Raw genomic sequence first — 19576 nt, forward strand, 5'->3', positions numbered from 1 at the left:
TAATAATTACATATATTATAAATTATATATATTAAAAATCAAAATAATTATATATAAATAAACTTAGTTTGACCATTGACTAGAAGGGGTATTTTAGTCATTGTTTTTTAAAAAATAGGTTCAAATTGACTAGGAGCCAGTGTGATTACTTATTCATAACACAAGAATGATTTTTTATATTAAAAATTTCATAGGGGGATTTTTGATATTTTGATATATCACAGAGGGTCAAAATAAATTTAACCCTATATATATTTGAAATCACATTCTATTAACATAGATGTAAGACATGCTTATTTTATATTTTATCTTAATATTTTTTATATTGCATATTTTAATTTTCTAAAAAATTAAGAATATATATAATAAAAATATATTATATATAGCCATTTCAGTGTCTTGTCGTATCATAATTTTTTATATTATCGTATCTGTATCGTATCGTGTCCGTATCTCCGTATTTATGCCCATGCATCATAAGATATCGTGATGACATATTTTATCCATATAGAGTGTGTGAGTGCGCGTTGGTGGAACAATCATCTTGGGATGGAGTCCATGCATGATGAGTACGACTTATAATAATCAAGATAGATTTTTTAATTTATAATTTATTATTTAAATAGAGAGTAACGTATTAATGTGGTATTTGGGGTTAAAACATAGTATTCGCAGTGCGCTAAGACAATGAGATTAGAGAGTGGTTAGTAGCACACGTATGGTTTTGTCTTAATCGGTGTTCAATATTTTAATGTGGTTTGCAATACATAATTGTCTGATTCTTCGGTGTGTATCAAGTGCATTGTATGTCCCATTTCTTTATGCAAATGTTTGAATAAATATCCAACTATTATATATATATATATATATATGAATGAATGTGGTCCTTATATAGTTATATGTATATATATGCGACGTGGAGAAATAATATCTTTTGTCCCGTAATTTAAGGTCTTTTCACTTGTTGTTTTATTGGTTATGAAATTCTCATTTTTTGTTCCGTAACTTTTAAAAAGAGCACTTTTAGTCACACGACACCTTTCTGTTAGATGTTTTAATAGAAAATGTACGTGGCAGTTACGGGATACAAATTAAAAATCCTGTAATTAATATGACCAAGTGGAAAGAGTTTAAGTTACAGAACAAAAAATAAAATTTTAATTATCTGAAAAATGTGATTAACGTACAATTTTAATTACATGACAAGTGCAATAATATTCACAACATAACTGATTAAATATAGATATATATATATATAGCTAAATCTAGTTCTCATTAAAATTTTCAATCAAGAGTAACAATGGGGCGTGTGACTTCGTATGATTCTCATGATTTTGTCTTGAAAAGAAAGCATCTCACTGGGGATACGAGACTTTAAAACTTATAATAAACCGTCAAAACTCTTCATTTGCAACCAATATAATACGCCTGCCCACATCAAGTAAACCTATTCTCCGAACCAAGAATGTTGGTTGATCAATAAAAGCATTTATTTAATTAGTCACTTTTCTTATTATTGAAATGGGTTTTTATGAACCTTTTTCGACACTTTATATCGTTCATCAACTATTAAATTAATATATATGTAAACTGGTCTGTGTTTTTTTTTTTTTAAATTACACAAGTTGTGGTCCAACGATCATAAATATTTAAAACTCGAGCGTAGCTATATATAGATGTTTGAAAGATTGCGAATGCGCTGACGATATTTAATTAATTATCTTTGAAATAATAATATAGTGTAATTAATACTTACCAAAGTATCATGATATATTTATTCTTAGTAACAACAACAATGATACTACATAATCATAATGTGGTCACGTACCTTAATACTTCTGTAGTACAATATATACACATATTTATCAACAATTATTAAGTTATATTTATATATATATATATATATATATGATACTATTCAAATAAACTAAAAATTAATACCGTTTATCCGAAAGTATTATACTTAAAGTAGATAAAAGAAAAATATGAATCTCCATAATTTAAGTGTACATTATTTTTTAGAGTTAATTACATTTAGACCCCCTCTTAAAATATTAAATTACACTTTTTTTTCTTAAAAGAATTTGAAAAAATTTCACTTACACCTCTATCGAAAATCTCTATTTACACCTGACCCCCTTTCTTTAGGATTTGGACAAGAAATGTTGACGTAAACAAAGAGGGATACATAAATTTTTAATTTTACCTCTCATTTAATATTTTTATATATATTTTTGTATTTATATAGGGATAAATATAATACATATTTATATATATATATATAGAATGGAGTTAATATTATTGTATTTTTTTCCCTTCACAAGTACAAAATTATTACATAAAGAAGTTAAATGAGGGGTTAAATAAACTATTTTTGCAACTTATTTTCTTAACATCAGCATTTCTTGTCCAAATATAACAAAATAGGGTCGGATGTAAATAATAAATTTTCGGAAAGGATATAAATATAGTTTCAAAATTCTTTTAAGAAAAAATATAATTTTATATTTTTTAGTAGGGGTCTAAATGTAATCAATCCTATTTTTTTTTTAATATAAGTGAAGCTTTACTTTTTTGAATTGTTGTTGCAAATTTCATATTTCTTACGTATTTGTCAAATTTATATGCTACATCATTATCAGTTAAAATTAGTTAATTAATTCTGGATGGATACATTTTCTGACACAATTATGGATTAAGCTATTAAGAAATAAATATCTCTAATCTCTATCAACTTAATTAAATTAAGGAACTACGTTGCAATTTCACACTGTACAAATTTAGTTTATAATACTCTATTACTCCTCCACGACAAAATATTATTTGTTTCGCACAGTCGAAAAGGTTGCCTGCGGTGCAGCCACTTTGTCTGAAAACTATCTTCCATCACATTTTGGACTAAATATATATTAGGATAAATATATTTACACCCACGATTCATAAACTATTCGTCTTTTTTTTTTCTGTCACGAATGATAAGATAAGTATTGATTAAAAAACTCAAGTGTATTCATTGGATGTCCATTTCCAACGAATTGTTCATAGTCAAATTTCAGAATGTACTTGATAAGTCTGGTGACAATCCTTGCGTCCAATGAACTTGCAACTTGCAGTATATGGATATATTTAACTAGCTAGTATTGTCCAACGGGCTTGTGAGCTCGGGCCTCCTTTTTGAATTATGGAACTTCCTCTCTTCTCACTTTTCATATATGCAAGATGAGTTCACCGTGATTAAGGTTCACATCAGACTGCGGTGATCTCGAACTCAAACATCTCAAGACAAAAGAGGTTCTAAAATAATCAAGTGGGGTCGAAAAATAAATCTCAAAAATTTTAAATACATACGTATAGAATGACATTTATAAGAGTAACACGTGTCTGAATATGTACGAATACATGTGTCCACATTTTATAATAGAAACTATTGATAATCGACAGTCGATAAATTAATTAAGTATTCAATCGAATCCAGCGAATCCTGACCCAAGTTTAAAAAACATCCTAAACAAAGAGTTTGCCAGCTTTTTGATTGAGGTTTAACAAAGATGGAGACCTTAAAAGAAAGACCTCAGTTGCAACAAACTTGCATGATCATTAGGTTTTTGTTTTTGCATGATCATGATCATCATCACTTTCAATGTATTTTGCTCTTTCTTTCCTCAAATCGTGGATACAAATGGTAATTCAAGAAAGTTACAAAACAGAAAACCCCCAACAAATTAAGTGACAAATTCTAAACATAACGGTCACATGTTGTTCGAATCCTACAAAATAATTGCAGGAGAACAAAAAAATATACATATACATATATATATATATATATATTCGATTGAACATGCGGTTTCTTGTGAGAATTTTTTTTAAAAATGGATTTCAAACATATTTCATTATTATGATCAGATGAATTATAGTCATTGCATTTTTTTTCCTTGTCTTATAACACTTTTAATTGTAATATTACATCAATATACCAATATTATTACACTTTTATTTTATATTTAGACACATATTTTATTTTATTTTTCCGACTGAAATGAGATAAGATGAAATCTCAAGTAATCATAGCCTGATAAATCAAACAAATAATTAAAGCAAAATAAACATGCATGCACACTTAAAATGATAGATTACAGCAAGTTTTTTTTTAATTGATGTTTAGTATAATTATAAATACTCTCTTGTTGTTTGAAAAGTTATTAATAGCCTATTAATTTTAATAATCGCCCAATAATTACCCGAATCCATTAGTCTCCGTTATGTTTTCATCCATTTTCTGTGGTGAAATTGGCCAAAATGCCCTTCGGACTATGAATTATAAGTTTACTTATTACTAAAAAAAATATTTGAAATTTTTTTATGGACTAAGTGGATATCAGTTTTTTTTACAATTTTTCAAAAATTTCCATCTAACTCACCCTATTTTTTAAAAAAATTACAATAAGGGCAAAGTCGAAAATTTTGAATATCTATCCAAATACTATATAATTTCATCAAATATAAAAAAATATTTATTATTAATTTTTTAAACAACGAAAATGTATTTATAATTATACCAAACCTTAAATAACACTCATTGTAATTTACCTTACTAAAAATTGATCCAAAAAGAAGCTTGCACTTTTAGTATAATATATATATATATATATATATATATATAAACTAAGAATGAATACATCCAATTTGATGATTAAGATACCAATCCATTATTTCACTGTCGGTCATGTATTGTATATATATTTCCAAATAAAGGGAATAAAAATACTTTAATTTGTCACATTATTGGTTGCAGGGCATGTAAGCATAATATAGAACTAGTTGGTTCCATGAACTAGTGTAATATTATGGTTTCAATTTCTCCCAAAGTGTGAGCGTTGCCCGTATTTTATATCAATTTATTATAATTTTTTTTATTTTATATTTTTTAATTATATTAATGTATTGCAATAAAATCTAGATTTTCTAAAGAACAATTTGGAGATCCCATGAACAAGTTCTACCAGAAAAAAAAAATTACTATTGACTACTCTTTTAATAGCTATATATTAAAAGTTTGGATAAATAATTATTATTAATTATGATTAAATATAACTATTGCAAAAATTTACTTATCCACTTATTTGCCGTGACTAATATTTTTATTATGGCTCTTAGCTATGACAATTGTTTTATTCACACTCGCAAAAATCATGGTCAACAACTGGTGCGTGACCGTAGTTAATTATTATTTACTACGGGTGTTTAGCGTTTGAGGTGTTTTCATGAATTCGAATTCCTTCAAATGTGTTGTTATTCGTATTACTGTAATTTATATCATTTATTTTTATATTTATATATTGATCGAAGTGATGTATTACACAATTTATTAATATTGACGTAATCATATAATTGTGGTTTTGTAAAAAAAACGAAAAAGAAAAAGGGTGTAGCTAGCATATGCACTTCTTACTTCAATAACAAAGCCTATCCCAATACTATTTCCCAAGACGTACGACTTAATGCAGGCATTAACACCATCATGAGTTTGACATGCCTCCAAACCCATAGCAACTTTATTTAACGCTATTCTAAAATGCGATATATGCGCTGATGGACCACTCTAGTTATAGTCATGTAAAGGTAGCATCTATTTAACCATTACTGGCTAACTGGAATGCATTAAAGAAAACGCGAGTTTCAATGAAATTGCTCAAACTGTGAGGATCAACTGTTTATGCATGTCATTCTCCTACTTTTCAGGATGCTTAATACATTACCTGAAACTACATCTATGGATTGCACTGCATATGTCTCTTTTTAGACTACTGCTTCTCGTATTAAAAAAATACTATAAGAAAATGACTCGATAACTATGAAAAAGTTTGATACTGAAAATCAATATTGAGCAAACTAGCAAGTAAAATTTTCGTTGATAATCTACACTATTTAATATATTTTTTTTAAATTATTCGTTGCTCAATTTGTTAGTATATATATATATATAATAGTGATATTTTTAATGTTGTCATTCATATATATTATTACAAATATTTGTTATTAACAAGAATTGACGATGAAAATAATTGTACCTAAAGTTAACATTAAAAACAGTTGGTGTGGCACATGTAAAATAATGATCAAAGGACAAGAAAGAATTATTGTCCTTATATATGTTCTTCAATTAATTGTTATTACAAATGTGCTACTAAATATTTATAGTGCACTACAATAAAATTGACTATCCTTCACATTATTAATTACCACCACTTCAAAATAGTCGTAAATCAATATTATTTATTACGATTAAATAAAATTGATATGAAAATTTAAGTTTGATCATGATTAATCATTATTTGTCGTGGTGTCATTGTTATTAGCTTCACTTGCAAAAACAACGGGTAATAGCCATTCTATAGCCGTGGCTAATTATTATTCTCCTCGAGTTATTATTTTTAATTATAATAAAATCATAATGGAAAGTTGTATTTTTGTAGTGGTAACATCATACTTATTGTAGTTAATAATTAGGGATAATTTACATTCCCCTCCTCTGAGATTTGGTGTATTACACGCAAACTTTCTGTGACTTGGAAAATTACATACAGTACTTTTGAAGTTTGCTTTTATCTAACAGATAAGTTCATTCGTTAGTCAAAATTTACTGAATTGTCGATATTAACAAAAAAAACTGAATGAAAATTAATATTTACCCTTTATTGACTTATTACTGACTTATTGGTCAAATAATTTTTTTCTAACTAAACTACTCTTATATCGGTAAAGATATACCTCCTCATATGCATTACCATATGAGAGTAACTTGGTCATAAAAAAATATATTTGACCTACAATAAATCAATAATTAGTCAATAGGGGGTAAATATAAATTTTTATCTGATTTTTTTTGTTAATATCAGTAAATTCGATTAATTTTGAATGAGGGACTTATTTGTTAAACAAAAATAAACTTCGGAGGTGTTAGATGTAAATTTTCAGACAACAATGAGTCGACGTGTAATTACACCAAGCCTTAGAAGAAAGAATCAATTTAATTATCCCTTAATTATGATAAAATCAAAATTGTTGTCAGTTAATATATACTGGTGCATGTGGCATACTCAAATGAACATGCATAATTAAATAAAAATTTTAAAGGATATTTTTTTTAAATTACATTTTATCTAAAGAAATTAAAAATATTAAAAACAAAAAAATAATAAGAAATTCATAAGAAGTTAAAAATTAGTGGAAATTGAAAGAGAGGGCAACTTGGCAGTTAAAAGTGATGAAATAATATTAAAAATTTAAAAACAAAAGATAGACTAAAAATATGATATACCAAAAAGGTTGTCAACCCTAATAATAAAGTATAGATTATTATTGAATTAATTATAAAATTATCGTTTAATATTATTTCACTTATATTATTTTGGTTGCAATGTGACGCTTGAACTGCTGTATAATTAAATTTAAAAAAAAATGAATTACACAAGAAATAAATTTTAATATATAGCGCAGGAAGCACCATCCTAGCCACATTAATGTACATGCATCTCATCTTATTTAGGTTTCATTTTCTGTAGTAATTAATGGTATTAAGGATAATTAATGAAGAAGATGACTTTATTGTACAATGATTTTCTTCAAGTGGGGCATTCTGCAAATATTTATAATTATTATGACTTCTTTGATCATCCATTAATTGTATATATTATGACTGCATGGAAAAGTCATCCTCCCCCAATAAAAAAATGCCATAAAGCATCCAATAAGGGCCAAAATTTTTTGTTCAAGGTTTGATCACATTTTAATTAAGAAATAATTATATTTATATTTTTTATTTATGATCTATTTACATAAATTAACTTTGATAGTTAAAAAATCAGAATAGTTTATGTAATTTTGTAGATGTTTTTGGAGGTGTATGTGTAATTTTACAAATTGTATGGGTGATTCGTGTAAATGAGGTTGGCGTTCTTGTGGGTAATGTGTAATTTTTCAAAAGATATGGGTGGTAAATAAAATATAGGTCAGAAGGTATAAATGTAATCATCCCTTAAATTATTTACAAGACACTTGTCATGTAATTATTACGTGTACGTGTAATTGACGAGTTTATCTTCCATGTGATTGATGTAGTCTAGATAGACCCGATTTGAATAAGAATTTTTCAATAAAGTTATCTTTTGATACATTTGTTACATGATTAGTTGGTCTAATCAAACCTGCCAATCTATAGGGTAAAATGCTTTTTTAGACCCATAAAACAAAGACAGAGTTTTTTTTGTACCACAACTATGACAGGTATTGCTTTTAGTAAAATACAACTCATAACCATGCATTTTTAGTCACAACAAGACATTATATTTTGGGACAAAAAGGGTGTTGTTTGGGACTAAATAGGCGTTATTTGAGACTAAAAAGACGTGATTTTATGACTAAAAAGTCCCAAAATTATAAAAAGACGTAATTTGAGTTTTGAGGGACTAAAAATACATTTTGCCCGAATCTATATAAGAATTTGTTACCTTTATTTTTTTTTTTTAAATATCAACGGTGTGATTATATAATTTATATCAATATTAATAAATTGATAAATACATCAATTCGATCAATAAACTGACATTACAATAAATTCATATACTCACATTAAGTGAGATAAAATACACATTATAATAAATTACTCATATGTATGATAGAACTTATTTATAAGACTTCAATCTTGATTAATCATTAGATTAAAAATATCATTGACAAGAATTCGCTGTATGTTGATGTCAGCAATCTCATATGGGGGGGGGGGGGGGGGTGGTGTTTAAGTGCAGGACCACTTCCATTTACCAGACAAAAAGTTTAACTTTCTAACAGGTCCACTCACGTGACTTCCGCGTGATCCCCCATCTCACCTTTCTTCTTATAGCCCACCCCCAAGTGTACCTACGTGTATATCTGAAATTCTGTATACCATCTATATATATATATATATATATTTGTATTTAAATTCAATGTATATTTTTAATGATTATTTTAGAGTTTTCTACATATATAATCAAGCAGTATAAATTACATATTATTATATCAATTAGTAATTTAAAATACCCGTAGACAACCAGCCACAAATATAAAAAGAAAAATTATATATTTGATCTTGTAACTTAATCTAGGTTACTGCTTTTGGTCCTTTAACTTATTTTATTTACATATTTAGTTCTTTTTTATCGAATTTAGTTATGAACATCTCACATTTTTTTTTTTGAGAATTAATTTAATCCTATGTTGACAATTTTGATTCTAATGACCTATAGTTACAACATAAAAAATGAGATACATTACACTGTGAAAAGGATCAAAATAATTGTGAATATTGAATTAAATTTTTCAAAAAATAATTGAATGTGAAGTATTTGAAATTAAATTCACCCTTAATCCTACAAACGGTTGCGACACCCCGTCCATGACCAAAAATATTTGAAGACTTATTTAAAATTTAAAATAATTCAATTCATAGTTTTTAAATGTTATTTAAATTTTATCAAATTATATTATATATATTTGGAAAAACATATTTTTGCCCAATAACATTGTGGGTTACGTAGCACATTTTTTTCCCAATAACTTGGCCTTAATTTTAAAAAAAATTAATTCCGTCAACGACTCGACGGAAATTTCTTTTAAAAAAAAATATGTGCAAGTATTGACATTTGTTAATATATTAAAAAAATATTATTTTATATTTTTTTATAATAAAAAAATAATTTACCCGACGTTTGGTCCATTCTTATTTAATTTTGTAATTAAAGACAATAATTTTAAAAAAAAAGAAAAGAAAAGAGAATACACTACAAAAGACTTGAATATTCCCTATAGTATAAATGACCACAAACAGTGGTAAATAAGTATTAATACCACGGTAAATCAAAATCAATGCAAATATTTAAATTTTTTTACCACCGTCAATCAATATTTGCCATGATTTTTAACTATTAACAAAATATTGATCATGGTTTTAGCTATAGCTTATGTTTTCGCTCCACTTACAAAAACAACAACTAATATTGACCATTGCGGAGTCGCAGTTAATTTGTATTCGCCACAATTTTTTTCTTTTAACTATAACGAAAGATCGTATTTTTTCTAGTGATATCTAGTCCAACTTTTGCTGGAATATGCCGATTTCACAGAAAAATAGAATTGTCACATGTCAAGCATGTGCTTTTGTTCTTCAAGCAAAAAATTGATATTTTTCGATAAAAATGGACTAAATATATACATTTTATAAATTATTATCTTCAATCATAATTAAAATCAGAGTAGAAGAAATACTAAGTTTTAGGACAAAAAATGAAAATCTAGATATATATATATATATATATATGATTGTTACAACTTATTTAAGACTTGGACGCATAGTTCTGTTCTAGGTTTGATAATTGATACTCAATCGCACATCATGTTTCATGCAACGACTTAATTAATGTATAACTCAACCCCAAATGTGGCATAACTGAACACCGACAGTAAAATAATTTTTCGGACCAATTAATGTTGGTAACAAGGAAATACTTTGGGTATTAGCATATTCGTATTCTATTTTTTTTTCTATTAATTATAACTTTATTGATTATAAATTAAAATTACGATAATTAACCATGAGTAAATAAAATTCAATAAAATCTTAGAGTATCCATCATGCATGGAAACTACTTTTGACATGATTGTAAGCCATAACAAATACTTATACTGTAATTTTTAGTCATAATAAATATTTTAACAATACTCATAAAAAATTACGATCAACAATCATTGATAAAAAGAAAAATTAAAAGAAAAAGAAGGTGGTCCCATATAGATGTAAGAAAAAAGATTGGTGGAGGGCTTTAATATATATAGGGTGGTTTTAATTGGAATTAGTTGGAAAATATGGACCACCTCATCTCATCACCTCCACAGGGTCTAATCTAGGGAACATTTTGCACATACAGAATTGGCATCTAATTCCCTAACCCCACCCCACCCCTTACCCCCATCCCTACCCCCCTACTAAAATTTTCACTGTTGTATTGAATTTTGATCAGATATATAATTAATCTGCCCCACAAACACAAGACAGTAAGAAGCCTCTGAAAAAGCCTGCTGAAACTCCAGTTTAGCTTCAGTTCTGGGGATTCACACACCCAGCTCTAAGGCCCTATGTACAATCACACCCTACATGTTTTTATATGCAAGAATCTGAATTTTGTTCCGGCGTGGCGTGGGGGTGGGGGTGGGGGTGGGGGAGGGGGGTGGGGTTGTAAAGGTTTGGAAAAATGCTTTTATGTTTCTCTCTCACAAGGTAAATAAGTACAAGAAGAAATTAAAAACAGCATGTGGCGGCTTGTACCTTGGTGTTCTAGGCAAAGGACCATGATCTTCTCTGTAACTACTTACCTAGAAGAAGAATTAAGAGACTCTCTCATCATCGGTATTTATTAATTAATATTCAAGAATCATACTTAAAGAATTGTGAAAAGTCTTGGATGGTTCTAATCAGTATTTTAATGGTGGGAGTGTGAAATAATTGAGGGTTTGGGCCCCTGGTGGGGTGAGGTGGGGTGGGGGTGGGTGATGTAGGAAGTCTGTTTTGTATGCATATGGTGGATTATATATATGATTGTGCATTGACTACTTTTGGGTTTAGAGAGAGAGAAAGGTAAAGGAAAGTTAAAGAGCAAATCAAATGATGAATGTGGGTTGCAGGTCATGATCAAAGACCTATATGTATCTTTCTTGTATTTCTGAGGAGAGAGAGAGAGAGATGATCAGTATAGTACTCTCTGTCTTCCTTCCTTCCTCCTAGGTTTGGTTTCATGGCGTGCTCTTTCTTGTTGGGTTATTAAGAGTACACTTCCCACAAACACCAAAAACCCTCTTCCTGCTCCTCACCCACCTCCTCGTATCCATATTTCTTCCACCCTTTTCACACTTTAAACATCCATATATACCAATCTTGTTCTCTCTCAATCTCTCTCTCTCTCTCACACACACACATACAGATGAATAAGCAACAAAGATTCCAGCTTTTGAGCTCAAAAGATCACACACACAAAAGGGAGACATGCTCTTGTTTTGATTAATTGATTTTCTGCTTTCTTGATTGATGGGGGTTGAATCTTGATTGACTTTTCTAGATAGGAACAAGAAGATCATCTTCATATACATATATATATATTGTATGGCTGGTCCCAGTATTGAGAAACCAAGGGAAATGATCGCATCCACTGGATACTGCTACTCCGGTGCTTCTTCAAGTCATCATCTGGTGACCCAGTTGCAAAGCTTTGACCCGAACCCGGAGATCTACAACATGAGTACTGCAGGCATGGGGGGGATGATAGGGTTTCCATCAAAGACGACCCTGCATCAAGAAAACGGGTCGGGTTTATGGAAGGGGTTCTTCGGCGGCAAACCCGCCGGTCATCATTCATCATCTTCCAAGGAAATCAACGAGCCCACATCGAGTGAGTTCCATCACCACGATTTCAGCAAGCAGCAGCACGACTTAACAACAGCCGTTTCTGACACTACCAACGAGACCCTGATGGTCTCGCCCGATTCTTCATACCACCACAACAGATTGCTAGCGGAGATGGATCCGTCTTTGAGGTCATGTGTTTTCCCTTTTGAAGGAAATGAAAGGCCGAGCCAAGGCCTTTCACTCTCTCTGAGCTCATCGAATCCTTCAAGCATAGGACTACAGTCTTTTGAGTTCAGACAACAACATGAGGATTTGAGATTCGGGCCGTCGAGTTCCAGGTCTGTGAATGTTCAAGGACAGCAGCATCAGTCTCAGGTTGTGAGGAATTCGAAGTACTTGGGCCCTGCTCAGGAGCTTCTGAATGAGTTCTGTAATCTTGGAACAAAGGAAACTGACAAGTCCTCCTCCAAGATTAAGGTTCAGAAGATGAGTGGTGAATGGCAGGACGAGGATGCTGTCAAAAAGCAGTCTCTTTACTCCCTTGACCTTCTTGAATTGCAGAGAAGAAAAACCAAGTTGCTTCAAATGCTAGAAGAAGTACATATACATACATACATATATATATTATGTATTAAATATTTTGTATATTTTATTGTACTACTTGCTGAATATTGTTCATGCATGATAAGGGTGGGTGGGTAACTGAACTGAGTCTGAGGGAATTTAAAATCTGAACTATCTTCTATTAATGCCCACATGGAGACAATTCGGGAGTTTCATTAAATCTTACAACCCTTTATCCTGTTCATTTTCGGGCTTCAAACAGTTTACTCTTACAACTTTTGCATTTGTCCGAAGCTGTAAATCTTAAAGAACTGAAATGGGCTCTTTTCTTTTTCTTTTTTTTTTCTTTTTCATGAAATTTACTGATCAGAGTGTCTGTATGTTGGTGTTAATTAATTAGGTGGATAAAAGGTACAAACACTACTGTGATCAGATGAAGGCTGTGGTGTCATCCTTTGAAGCAGTAGCTGGAAATGGAGCAGCAACAGTGTATTCTGCCATGGCTTCCAGGGCCATGTCAAAGCATTTCAGGTGCTTGAGAGATGGGATTTTGAGCCAAATTAGGGCCACAAAGAAGGCTATGGGGGATAAAGACACTTCCACACCAGGAACAATGAAAGGGGAGACTCCAAGACTTAGAATTCTTGATCAAACACTTAGGCAACAAAGGGCTCTCCAGCAAATGAGCATGATGGAGAGCCATCCATGGAGACCGCAACGAGGCCTACCGGAGAGATCCGTCTCCGTTCTCCGTGCTTGGCTTTTCGAGCACTTTCTCCACCCGTAATCTTACTTTCCCTTCACATCCCACTTGTGTTTTAGTACTCTCTTGGTGTTCTTGCTTCTTGTCTCAATCATTAGTTTGCAAACACATGACAGGTTTTTGTTAGTTTCTGTCTAGCTACATTATAGTTGTTATGTCATGTATGGATCCATCCGGCCGATGCATATATATATATATATATATATATATATATGTTAATTTCTTGCAACTCTCCAAGTATGTATGTATTCTGAGTTTTATCCAAAACTGCAGGTATCCAAGTGATGTAGATAAACATATTTTAGCCCGCCAAACAGGCCTCTCAAGAAGCCAGGCAAGTCCCTTTCTTCCTTCAATTATATATACAACCAATGGGGTGTACATATATTTAAATATATTTATATTTATATCTTCTTATTAAAATTTATGATCTGTTTGATTTAAATTATTATTTCTTGAATGTTATTTTATGGAAATTTTTCTTGTCATGTAGGATTAAAATATATGCCTTATTGCTGATTTCTTGTTCAGGTCTCCAACTGGTTTATCAATGCGAGAGTCAGGCTATGGAAACCCATGGTGGAGGAGATGTATTTAGAAGAGCAAAAAGAGGAGGAAGGCATCGGAGACGGCGCCTCCGCCGCCGCCAATCTTGATGACAATCATCATGATCATCATGGGCTGACGATTCAGAATCCTTCAAGAACCAAAGATCAAAAGCCGGCCCACGATCAACTGGTCAGAATAGATTCCGAGTGTCTTTCTTCCATAATCAACAACACAGACAAAAACGCTTCCAAGAATAAGAGCAAGGCTGCAGCCCTTCAGAATCATGAACAGCAGAATCATCCCTGCAGTTTTGGTAGACCCGGAGACTCATATAGTGCCATGGAACTCGACTTCTCTTCATACACCCACCACCACTCCTCCGCCGGCGGCGGACCCACCAACTACGGCGGTGGAGGGGTGTCATTGACACTGGGGTTGCATCAGCACGGCGGCGGTGGTGGCGTGAGCTTGCCGTTCTCTCCAGTATCAGTACAAAGCTCACTGTTCTACCCTAGAGACCACATGGAAGATTGCCAGACAGTTCAGTACTCACTCTTGGACAGTGAAAACCAGAATTTACCGTACAGGAATTTAATGGGCGCACAGCTGCTTCATGATCTGGCTGGATAGTTCAATTTCGAGCAATTCTTGTTTTGTCGGTGAAGTTAAAAATTTGCGGGGAGTTGTCAAGAAAGATTAAACCTATGTATTATTACATGAAGTATACGTAAATTACTAGGAATGGAAAGAATTTTATCTGCAGTTAAATCGTGTTAGGTACATACAATTAATGAAAGCTCATTTGCTTATATGGCTGCAACTAGCTAGTCTTGATTAATAATTGCTCTTTTCTCTTTCTTTCATTTTTCTTTTTAATAGTAGAAAAGCTAATTACTCTTGATTAGTCAATGATTGGCTCAAAAGTATTCTAGCCTTTTATCTTGTTGTTTCTTTTCGTTAAGAATATTTTAACAGCAGCTCATGAGCAAGAGGTTCTGGAGGTTAATTAATTCTGAGAAGAATTTAATTTGGTGATTATTCAGCATCCAATTTTTCAATTTATGTATAATTTTTTTACCGAATCAAGTTTAGCCGGATCAAATCAATTACAGAGCAAGTATATCATTCTTGCTATATGATTTAGGCACTTTCCCTCAACTGTTACGAATCACATAATAAGTATATTGCACTTGCCACATGATTGTTTAGGTTCCGGCTAGCCGTGTCCGGGCTAGAATTTCCCATTGTATATATAGTTCAATGAGAATGACCAATCGCATGGCAAATGTAACATATTTACTATGTGATTTGTTAGACAAAATTACACTTTTAATCTCATAGGATAGGGGGTTCGGTACCTTTAGTCGTCTGCTTTACGGAATTTTTTATTCCACACTTTAGGTCATTTTGCAATCAGGTACCATGCTTTTTTTGTCAGCTTGACAAAAACAATATTATATAAATGAAAAAATATGCAGTATTATTGTTAACTTTTGGATGAAAATAGGCACGTGAATCTCACGTGGTTGTTAAGTAAGGACTGTTGGGTGATTAAAAATGCTGGCAATGAGTCTTAGAGACAATTATCATGCCGGTTTTTTTTTTGTGATTTTGAGCATTTTTTATTTTTTATTTTTTTGCAGTTATTTGTCTTTCGAATTCTATAATGATTTTCTCCCCATTTTTTTTTCATGTTTAATTATATGACACCCGACTAATTTATAACACACCTACAAAAAATGTTGTTTATTGTTATTTGATGCAAAGACAAACAAATAATTCATTGAAAATATATCAAAAAAAACATAAGATAATAGTGTATTTGAAAATACATTAAAAAATGAACCAACTACAAATTAAACACCAAAGTATTTAGTTCAAGTACCCTTCTTCCCACCCTTAACTTTTATTTTGATCTTTAAAGATGATGAGATAATTCTTGTTTGTGTTCACCAGGAAAATTATTCATAAAATTTTCCATATATATGGTATTATTTTTTTCAAGCTGACAAATATCAGGGCTCCAAAGTGGCATAAAGAGTGGTATCAAAATTGTAATTTGTTCAAAAATTTTAACAAAAATGTGCACATGTGTAGGGCTTGAATTACAAATGAACTTCCTTGTCCGACATGCCTCGTATCACAAACGGATCTAACTATCTTTTCAGTTCTCTAGATATATATCCATCCTACCATATATGAATCTAACATTTCATCCAATGTGTTCTTAAACGTCGACGCTTTAAATTTTTAAAGTTATTTGGTGGTTCTCCATTGAACAACCAATAATATTAATTTTAAGATATAAAATCTTCTATATTTTCTGGGTAAAGAAACATAAGAAAATTGACCCAATCATATAATTATCTTTCAACAACATGAAAATATTCTCATCCATACATACCTAGTTGGATCAACTTAAAAGGAAAAAAGGGGTTGTACCCTTTACTAAACAAAACAAAATTCAGACAAAAATATTAAACGGTTGTTTCTGTTCTTGGCAAGACAAATTATACAACTTAGAAAGAAGTTATTCTTCCATACCACATTAACATGAAAGCAATCCTCGTTTCTGCATTCTCGCACTCTCTCTCTAATCCTCTGACTGACAGCGCAAGCTAACCGTTCTCTAAAATTTGTGGCCGAGGTCCGAATTTCGATGGGGGCCGGGCGGTACGGACACCAAGATTTTTTCCCATTTTCCCCTCATGAAGACAACAACTACGTTTAAGTCACAAATTTGAGGCAGTTAGAGGTGCCCCTCAAATTCAAGATTAGGACTTGTCATCCATCATCATCATGTAACACAACACATATATCATCACTACAACCTCAGCTTCATGCATGATTTGTGGTCCTAATTCTTCGAGAAAGAAAGAAAGAATTCGATTGCTTTTTCTCACTAGTCAACAAAGTTATGGAAGAGTGTTGGTGCCACTTTGGTTTCTACAACCCCTAAAGGGGCTTTCTTTCTTCGTTGCTCTTTCAAAAGTGTTGCTCAAGATGGTGATGGCAAACATTCCTAGCTAGCTAGGAGGACTTTTGCTTCTTCTTCTTCTTCTTCTTCTCTATTTTTATTTCTTCTTTCGGAGAGTTTGAAGTTTTGTGTCTTGAAATATTATTTGTTTTGAGCTTAGGTTTCGGTTATATATGCATGGGAAAAGTGCAATTTTGGTTCACTTATAACTCTAGGGTGGTGCCACACTTTCAATTCTGTTCGATTTGAAAATTGTGTGCATTTAGTTCAGATCTCGTCGGAGAAAGCTTAATTGATTGGAAATTATTACATGTCTTGCACGTGAGCTAGTTAGTTTGAGGTTTTTTACTTTCTTCAACACTTTTGCTGACGTGGCATGATGAACATTATTGTAATTTTTGGCCATATAAAGGGTGACACATCTTCTCCAAAATGTCATTAGGATAAAAACTTGTCGGAAAATTAAAATTCTGAATTAAAAGGATCACATGTCAAACATGTGCTAATTTTTGGTGAATTTAGTATTTTCTAACAACATATGAATTAAATGTGTTTTTTTTTTAATTATGTTTCTGAATTGAAAATTTAAAATCAGAAAGGATCAAAAGTGTCACACCCGTATAGTTACAGGACCAAAATTGTATTTTTCTTTCACTTCTTCAAAGTGAGGTTTTTATACGAGGATTAACTGCAATTCATATCCTGTATTGTTTGTATTTTAGCATTTTAGTCCTTTATTTTTCTATAGTAGCAAATATGTCCTATGACTTTTAGTTTTTTCATTATTTTGGTTCTTCAACGACCGTAGTTTGTAAATATGATTCCGAAAAAAAAAAAAACAAAACAAAAGGCAAATGTCCTGCATATGCTTTTTTATAATTTGGGGCTTTTGGACCAAATTCGCAAAAAAATTAAATATTGCAAGACGTATTTAGCTATTATAATAAAATAAAGAACTAGAACCTCAAAATACATCAAATACATGACAAAAAATTTGCATTCGCATAGACAAAAATTGACCAATGACAAAACTTTTTTGGACACCAACACTAATATCCTCTCCAATAATATATAAAAATATAGACTTATTAAATTCAAATTCGGGTAAAATAATTCCCACCCATCGATAGGTCTAATGTATATAGCCCATGGTGTCATACTTGTTCTCATCTCTACCTAGACCTCTACGCCTTCCACGTCTCAATCAGAATTTAATTTTCACGTATATATATAGTATTTAATTAAATTATCAAAAAATTAAATACGTATTTCTACTTCATTTGCCATATTAAAATACTCAGCTAGTCTATATTTATAACCCTACACCTACACCCTAGCACCAAGGTGCGATCGCGATGTACAACTGTCTATACATAAATTAATTATTATACATATTTAACTTTTATTTTTTTTATTAATTTTAATTATCGTTCAATATATCTATACTTTTATATAATCAAAGAAAATCCTTTTGGTGTCTTAAAATTTATTTGTCTGCCAATGTCTTATTTTATTATTTTTTGTTTTTTTTCCTCTATCCGACTTATCATTTTCCCTCACCTTCTTTTCGATAAATTTTCATTATTTTCTTCTATCTTTTAATATTTTTATGTATCCAATTAATATTATATTTTAAAATAACAATTAATAAGTTTTAAATTTTAAATTTAATTGTGCACAAATATTTTTGGTGTGCCACGTATTATAGTATACTAATTACCGATGAGTATATCTATAATCAAGAAATTTTGTATTCCACTAAAAAAAAAATAATTATTTCATACATTATAAATCACCACAACTTAAAAATCATAGTAAAGCAATACTATTTATTATGATCAAATAAAATCAATGTCAAAACACCTTTAAAAATAATTACTTAACATTCGTTACGATTTTACAATAAATATAAGTGGTTGAGGTTTTACAATAAAAAGATTGTGAGTTCGAGTTCTACAAATATAAGATATTTGGTCTATTGTAGTATATTGTCTCTTTATTTACTTCGAATTTATTGATTGATTTAGAAATGTTGATGTATTGTACATTGAATATTGTAATAATAATATGTTGGACAATCGATTAAACTATCCACATATTTTGAAAACAAAACATGCCAAGTTTTGAACTATGTTTAGACAATATTTTAGTTGAAATGACATTAATGTAACGATTACAGGTTAATCTCGAATTATAGACATGATTCATTTGTTATTAGCTGTACAAATTTGATGCGCTTATATTGTAAAGTCATGGAACCACACGTTGTGATTATGAGCCGTGCCTCGTG

At 30.8% G+C, this 19576-nt stretch overlaps 1 protein-coding gene across 1 annotated transcript; it reads left to right on the plus strand.

Moving 5' to 3' along the window:
- Positions 1-11643: 11643 nt before the first annotated feature.
- LOC105164065 (homeobox protein BEL1 homolog) lies at positions 11644-15129 on the plus strand. Its single transcript, XM_011082620.3, has 4 exons — positions 11644-13030; positions 13398-13780; positions 14034-14094; positions 14292-15129. The coding sequence occupies exons 1-4, from the start codon at positions 12191-12193 to the stop codon at positions 14937-14939; spliced, it is 1932 nt and encodes a 643-aa protein (XP_011080922.2). The 5' UTR covers positions 11644-12190; the 3' UTR covers positions 14940-15129.
- The last annotated feature ends 4447 nt before the right edge of the window (positions 15130-19576 follow it).

This window comes from Sesamum indicum, linkage group LG6 (assembly GCF_026168435.1).
Source record: "Sesamum indicum cultivar Baizhima isolate 11 linkage group LG6, ASM2616843v1, whole genome shotgun sequence".
Classification (NCBI taxonomy): domain Eukaryota; kingdom Viridiplantae; phylum Streptophyta; class Magnoliopsida; order Lamiales; family Pedaliaceae; genus Sesamum; species Sesamum indicum.